Source organism: Triticum urartu, unplaced genomic scaffold (assembly GCF_003073215.2).
Source record: "Triticum urartu cultivar G1812 unplaced genomic scaffold, Tu2.1 TuUngrouped_contig_6502, whole genome shotgun sequence".
NCBI lineage: Eukaryota > Viridiplantae > Streptophyta > Magnoliopsida > Poales > Poaceae > Triticum > Triticum urartu.
Window position 1 is genome coordinate 6,108 of NW_024117268.1, and position 7,716 is coordinate 13,823.

The 7,716-nt window shown below is 44.6% G+C and overlaps 1 protein-coding gene across 1 annotated transcript; it reads right to left on the minus strand.

Annotated features, from left to right (window-relative positions):
* Nucleotides 1–3,322: 3,322 nt before the first annotated feature.
* On the minus strand, nucleotides 3,323–5,903 carry LOC125530706 (transcription factor bHLH123-like). Its single transcript, XM_048695104.1, has 9 exons — nucleotides 5,494–5,903; nucleotides 5,100–5,204; nucleotides 4,973–5,024; nucleotides 4,783–4,889; nucleotides 4,595–4,689; nucleotides 4,315–4,470; nucleotides 4,090–4,164; nucleotides 3,922–3,987; nucleotides 3,323–3,811 (listed from the first exon to the last, which is right to left on the minus strand). The coding sequence occupies exons 2-9, from the start codon at nucleotides 5,152–5,154 to the stop codon at nucleotides 3,593–3,595; spliced, it is 825 nt and encodes a 274-aa protein (XP_048551061.1). The 5' UTR covers nucleotides 5,155–5,204; nucleotides 5,494–5,903; the 3' UTR covers nucleotides 3,323–3,592.
* Between the last annotated feature and the right edge of the window lie 1,813 nt (nucleotides 5,904–7,716).

Below are 7,716 nucleotides of genomic sequence, written 5' to 3' on the forward strand. Positions count from 1 at the left end.
CAGCAGCAGGATCTCTTCGAGTTCGACCTCGGCTGCGACTGCAGCAGGTATGTTTGGTCGCGCCCTCTTCCCTCGCATGATCTTCGTCCTATTTCTGTTCTTTCTAATCCTATTCCCAATTTCTCGATCGATCGGACAGATTAACAGGGAATCGTTTTTAGGCCGCTCGAATCATTGCGCCCACATTGCCACATTAGATTACAGAGAGAAGGTACTATACCATGCCCTAGCAGATTCTTATTATATTAGATGATCTTCTGTACTTAATGTAATATTTTAATTAGCTTTGCGTTAATTTTAAAGTGAATTGTTCCTTTCACTTTCCGTAGGGTCATGTCGAGTACGGGTAGAAAGTATCCATCTGGAAGTCATAAAAGAAAGAAGAAGGAGGAGGCAGATGAGGAGAAAGACGCATTGAGCGGATCTCTTTTTAAATATTATAAGAGCGATACGAGCACGCCAAGAAATCCAGACGAGTTGGCGATAGTTCTTGCGGGTGACCGAACTAATGGCAAATCAGAAGATGATGGTGATACGCCTACAGAAGGCAATGCCGACGTCAACATGGATGATACCAATGTGAGTGATCATGAGCCCATATTTAATTCATCTGCGGTAGAATATACTAGTGTTGATGAGGAACCAGTTAGTGTGGATATTTATGATCCAAGCAATTGGGGTAATCTTGATAACAAAGCGAGGGACATATTAGTGGAAAAGGGGCCTAAAAGGGAAGAAGAAAACACTAAATATACTTTGGATGAAAATTTAAGACATTTTTCGTATAGCCATTACTCAAGAAAGATGAGCAATGGAGAGGTGCGTGATAGAAAATGGTTAGTGTTTTTAAAACACACAAAGAAAGTGTTTTGTTTTTGCTGTAAGCTTTTCAGTTCTGATAAATGCAAGAGTGCAATGGGGAATGATGGGTTTTGTGATTGGAGCCATATTAATGAGAGACTAAAAGAGCACGAAGCTAGTGTCGACCATATTACCAATATGAACTCGTGGAATGAATTGAGAGTTAGACTGAGCAAGCATGAAACAATTGACAAAGATTTATAGCAACAAATCACAAAGGAGAAAGAACGCATAAGGCAAGTTTTGTTAAGAATTGTTGCCATTGTGAAATTTCTTGGTAAGCACAATTTGGCTTTTAGAGGATCCAGTGAGCAACTTTATGATGATTGTAATGGAAATTTTTTAGCTTGTGTGGAGATGGTTGCAGAGTTTGATTTGGTAATGCAATATCATCTTAGGCGTATTCAAGCTAAAGAGATCCATCACCATTATCTTAGCCATAAAATTCAAAACGAGTTGATTTCTCTTATGGCTAGTGACATTACAAATTCTATTCTCAAGATTGTCAAAGTGGCCAAATATTTCTCTGTTATCCTAGATTGTACCCCGGATGTGAGTCATCAAGAACAAATGAGTTTGTTGGTTCGATGTGTTCATATATATGATGGAAAAATACAAATTGTGGAGTACTTCCTTGCTTTTTTGGTAGTGGGGGACACATCTGGTTTGGGAATTTTCAAGGTATTGGTTGATTTTATGAAGTCCTTCTATCTTAATATTGATGATATTAGGGGCCAAGGTTATGACAATGGATCCAGCATGAAAGGAAAATACAAGGGGGTGCAAAGTCGGTTGCTTGAGGTAAATCCAAGAGCTTTGTATATGTGATGTGCTTGCCACAGTCTTAATCTTACCCTTTGTGATATGGCTAAATCTTGTGGTAGAGCTGTTTCTTTCTTTGGAATTGTGCAACGAATATATGTATTATTCAGTGGTTCTACGAAAAGATGGAAAGTTTTTGTTAGCCATGTGACAGATTTGACTGTGAAATCGTTGAGCAATACTCGTTGGGAGAGTCGTATCAAAAGTGTTAAAGCAATTAGATTTCAAGCTCCTAACATAAGATCAGCTTTACTTGAGTTAAGTGAAGATAGTGGTACCAAACCCAAGGATAGGAGTGATGCAAAAAATTTGTTTGATGTGCTTGGCAGCTATGAGTTCATACTTGGCATGGTCATTTGGCATGACATTCTATTTGCTGTAGATTCAGTAAGCAGGAAGCTGCAATCACCATCCATGTGCATTGAGACTGCCTTAAAGCAAATAGATGGTATGAGGACTTATTTTGACACTTATAGAGAGGAAGGGTTTGATTCTAGTGTGATCATTGCCAAAGAAATCACAGCTGAAATGGGTGTAGAGCCATCATTTCCAGTAAAGCGTCATGTTTCTAGGAAGAAACAATTTGATGAAGATGACAATGATGAAGCGATATTGGAAGCTCAGAAGGATTTTAAAGTCAATTATTTTTTGATTATGGTTGATAAGGCGGCCACTTCACTGAAAATTAGATTTGACGAACTTGAGTCATTCAAAAATATATTTGGATTTTTAATAAGTTCAACGGCCTTGAAGTCATTGGACCGTTCTGAACTTAAAGACAGTTGTACAAAATTTGCAAGTGCTTTCTCTTCAGGTGGTTCATCTGATGTTGATTTAAATGATCTGATTTCTGAGTTAATTGTTATGCAGTCAACTTTGCCCGATAGAACAATGTCTGCTATGGAGATTTGAGTTTGCAAGGGAAGCAGATTGTTATCCAAATATTGCTATTGCATATCGAATTTTCTTTACTATGCCTCTTACTGTGGCATCAGCTGAAAGAAGTTTTTCGAAGTTGAAATTGTTGAAGAACTACTTGAGATCTACAATGTCGCAAGAGAGGTTAAATGGCTTGGCAACTTTATGCATCGAGATGTTGATAAAATTGACATTGATACTATCGTTAGTGATTTTGCATCTCAGAACGTTAGAAGAAAATTTTGAAGGTAATATGTAATACATATTTGATATGCACAATCATTTTGGACACTCTTAATTAGTTCTTTGATAGAAATTATATGTATATATGATGGTTATTAATTAGGCATTTATATTAAGGGCGCCGAAAGGCCTCGGATTGTAGTTTTGCCCCGGGCCCCCAAAATCTCAGGACCGGCCCTGAATAGAAGATTCACACGCGAGCAAGCCGAAAAGTAGACACCAGACGGACGACGCAACACGGTGCGTGTGCAATAAAACAACCTACAATCAAGATTTGCACGACATTTCAAGCAAACAAATGGAAAAGGTGAAAAGAGTTCTTGACTTTAAAACAAATAAATAATAAATAGAAAAAAGGGGGTCAAACCCAATTGCAAATTCCTTAGACCTTGCGTCACTCACTAATGGAAGAAGTTAATATTTATTTTTGAGGAACTAAGCGGAAGAGATTAACAGATAGCGTTACTAGACTGCCAAATAACATAAAGAAGTCCAGGTTTGCATGGTACTCGTATATAATATAATCATGAGAATAAAACTAGAGCCTGTATTTATCGATGAAGCTAGATATATATCCGTAGGAGCTTAATAATACTCTTTTTGCCAGTGAAGTTATTCTAGGCTTCTAGTACGTAGCTAGCTAGCATTGCAAATTTGTCATAGAAGGACGCGGGGACGATTATCTGGTCGTGTCCCGTACCGCTCATCTACATATAGACTCTAACCAACGTAACCTTCTTCAGTTGAGCTACAGGGCAGCGAACCAAGCACCCCCCACGTCGGCGTGCGCGCGGCCGTGGTCACTCTCACGCGCGGCGCCGGACACGAGGCTCACGACGGCCGGCGACAGCGGGGCCACGCAGAGGCCACGCCGGCGCAGGCCCGTCGCGGGCTCTTCTCCGGCATCCCGCGACGACGACGGCGGCGAGGAGGATCCGCTCTCTCCAGGGTAGGGCGCGGCCAGGATCTGCGGCAAGAGACAGGAAAAATGCACCGGTGAGACACTGCGTGTGACATGCAGAAATGACGAGACACTCAGGCGCCGGTTGACGATGCGGGTCTAGCGCGCGCAGTCACCTGGATTTGGTCGTGAAGGTTCCTGATGCAGGCGGCGGCCTCGTGGAGAACCGACGCGGTGTCCGTCTGCAACATGTGCATGGATCGATCGTGTTCAGGAGCGGCTTCAGTTCAGGCCACTTCATGGAGAGCGAGCCAAGAAAACTGTAGCATGCACATTTGTTTTACCTTGCCGTAGGGGGAGACCAGCTGCTGCAGCGCGGTGATCTTGTCCCCCAGCTTCTGGCTCCTCTTGCACGGCGCCTGCATGGATGCAACTGCTTTGTCAAAATCGTTTTGTTCCGTGCAGATGATCAAGCTAGTGTCACTTCGAGTGTACTACTATCTGATAGACACACGGCCCTGTTATGAATCCAGCAGATAAAAAAAGGGAGAAGGCAAACGCGACGTCACCTTGGCAGCTGCTGTAGTATTTCTTGGCTTTGCGCTGCTGCCCTGCAGCCGGCTGTCCGTCGTCGTTGTCTTGCGCCTCTTGGAGCCACTGAAGCTGCTTCCGTCACAGACCATCGTCTCGCTCTCGCCGCCTGCTGCCGTCCATCTCACAGGATGCTGACAGAAAAACAAACACCCCAACAGACGTAAACACCACATCACCTTCGGTTTTTGTATCTTCAGATCGATCGATCACGGGATTAGAAGATGGCAATGATAACAATAGAGTAAAGAGCAGTACGGTAGCAGCAGTAGGTGGCTGGGTCTGGGCGTAGCCGAAGTGCATGAACGCAGCAGGCCTGCCATCGCCGCCGTAGGCAGAACCGTCTCCCATTCCTAGGTTCATCGGCGAGCAGTGAGATCAGATCAGAAACAAGTGAGCAAAGAGAAAACCCCAACTGTATGTACACGAAGTAAATAAGGACGTACCGAAATAGCTCTCGGAGCTGCGCGTGGCGAAGAGAGCCGGCGCCGGAAGGCTCTGAAGCGACGACATGTGGTGGCAGAGATGGCCGTAGTCGGCGGCGAGCCTGCTTCTGCTCACGGGGAAGGGACAACTCCTTGAGACACTTGACGTGGGAAACTAGTGACATCGAGACCAAATGGTTTGACAACTTACATTCCGTCAAAACCCGCGGATCCGGGCGCCGAATTAGAGGACTCACATTTCACTGCAATTGAAATCAGAACATGATTTCAGAGGGATCATCGTAGAGAGTTGCGTGGCAGGGGGGACAGAAATGTACCGTAGTCGTCGCTGAAGGGCAGCAAGAGAGAGGACGGCGCAGAGCAGTTCCACATTGTAGTTGCGATCAGACCCGATCTACCAGCAGCTCACAGGATTTCATCACCTGGAACGGAAACGACGACACATTCAGTTCCGAAAAGAAGAGTCGAGACAAGAACCACACGGCACGAGAGATTCCAACTTTTTTGCTGGTGATCTACAGCTCGAGGACACGAACTTCCGGCAGAAAGGAGTAGCAATATGAACGACACGGTAATTCACCAGACAAAATATTAAAAAAAACTCGATTACAAGATTCAGAAACCGCACGAGAAGTGGAAGAGGAAGAAAGAAGAAGATTCAGAATCCACCACAACAACAAGATGAAGAAAACAGTAGTGGTAATAAACAACCTGCTCATCATCGTCGCCCAGCAATGCACAAGGAAAGGAAGAAGGATGAAACCGTAAGGCTCATGGGTAGAAGAAAAGAGAAGAGGAGAGAAGCCGCTCTGCTACAAGTTCAGTCCAACTACTCCGCTAGTTAAGTAGTAATCCGAGGTGCACCTATATAAAAATAAATGCGTGGGCTGTTTTTGCCTTCCCCTCTTCGTCTCCTGCCGTTTTCACTCTTCTCCTGGAATTGCAGTAGTAGTAGCACGTAGGTTGCCAAAATAAACACGTGAGAGAGAGAGGAGAGACGCCAAGGAAATCAAAGGAGCGCACGGGAAGACGGGATGGAGAAGGCCATTATACCTCATCATCCTTAAATAGCAGGGCCACCACCCCTCCCGTAAGTAAGGTGGTGTTTGGTTCTCTTGTCCTAAGACTTTTTCTAGTCCCAATTAAAAAGTCCCTAATGCCTAAAAAGTCTCTTTCTGTTTGTTTTCAGAGACTAAAAAGTCCCTAGTCCCTTTCTAGAGATTATTAAATGACCATGTTGCCCCTAATATATAGAAAAATAACAATCACACAACACCATGGGATGGCGGACCAATGGGTGCATGGAGGGGCATTGTTGGAAAAGTCTCAAAAAGACTCTCTTTGAGAGTCTTCTTCATTTAGTCTCAAATGCCTAGTTTAGTCTCTAAAAAGTCTCCCCCTGATAAAAAAGTAAAAAAGTCTCTAAGGGGGACTTTTTCTAGTCCTACACAAAAAAATCCCTGAAAACAAACACCCCCTGAATCCAAGCCCCGGCCATTCAAGCCACATACTAGTAGTACTAACATGCATTGACTTATTACACGCAGATGTCATTAGTACTGGCATGATGATTGGGTCAAGGCTGATCTGATCCAATCACCTGCTGCAAATGCGTTACCGGTTCTCTTGGTATTCTATCATCTACTGCTACCGGGCCAGCTTCGCGGCTTTGGCATTGGCAGTAGTACCATGTAGTGCTAGAAAACGAGATTTTTTTGGCGCAGGGCGCTTGTCCTGCCGTCGTGACGGCTGACGAGTGTCGGGACGCCGGTCCGTGTCCGGTTGACCGCTGCCCCAACTCCTCATCAAGAGTTGAGTTTCTTTATCGTGTCAGGGTCAGTTCGAGGCAGCGGCACAGTGTTTTTTATGGCGGCCGAGCTGATTGTTTAAGCTGCGTCCTGAGACCGAGCCGCGGGACATGGCCGGCCGCCCCATTGTTTAAGCTGGGTCGCATCTCATCGCGTCGCGTTTCAGTTTGAGCTGAGCTGCGATGGCCTGGCTAACTTGTTTTCATGAGACAGACATCACAGCTCACTGTGCGCCAAAACAGCAGCCGATCGCAGCTTTCTTCGCGACAAGGTTGCTTGTGAAGTTTCCCTCAAAAAAAAAAAAGAGGTTGCTTGTGAAGTTTCAACGGCTGGAATCAGCGGAGCGTCCAAGCAGAGCAGATCGATTGGAAGACAGACACAATCAGCTCGCTGTAAAAAAAACTATCTAGGGCTTTTCTTATTCTAGCAGACGGAATTTCTTTGGTCTAACTTAGGACTTTCCAATCTATTTTATTTCACCAAATTCTAACACCCTCCGGTCCAAATTAATTGTACAAGTTGTACTAACTGCATTTGTTAGCCAGAAACGAAATGTGAATGCCAATATCCGGCACTTTGTTTTGTTCGAAAACGCAGCCGCTCTATGCTGCCAAACATAGACAGGCGCTCGCTAAGTCCTCTCACGCCCAGACTCGAAATCCAGCGATTTTTCCTCAACACATGGTGGCGTGCACACAGACATCAATCTGTTGAGGAAGAAACGCAAACGCGCGGTTGCAGTGGCTAAAAAAGGATAGATCAGACTCAGCAAATAAGCGCACCAAGTCAAGAAGTTGACGCCTGCGGCCTGCCGTTTCTAAGACAAAGTCGGAAAGAAGAGACTACTACTCCCTCTGCAAAATAATACTATAAGAGCGTTTAGATCACTACTTACAGAGAGAATAGAACCCAAGCCTTTTTTGCCCCAAATGGTAACTGGTGGCCAAATTTCACCACTTTATTTCAACTCAGACGCCGTTTCACCTCAAGTTTTCCGGTGCGGGATTTCCGACCATGTCCCCTCGCCTGCTTTAGCAAGTTATAAGAATTTCTCAACAACAAAATAGGCAAGTTAAGAAGCAATCGCTTTCACCCGTGCCGTCTTTCTAGTCTAGAATAGTTCCTG

Excerpts from the sequence above, each read along its gene's own strand:
- LOC125530706 (XM_048695104.1), bottom strand. The coding sequence starts at position 5,154 with ATGTGGAACTGCTCTGCGCCGTCCTCTCTCTTGCTGCCCTTCAGCGAC. Across the intron at positions 5,025-5,099 it reads GCCCTTCAGCGACGACTACG|TGAAATGTGAGTCCTCTAAT; the intron begins GTACATTTCTGT and ends TTTCAATTGCAG. Across the intron at positions 3,812-3,921 it reads ACCTTCACGACCAAATCCAG|ATCCTGGCCGCGCCCTACCC; the intron begins GTGACTGCGCGC and ends CTCTTGCCGCAG.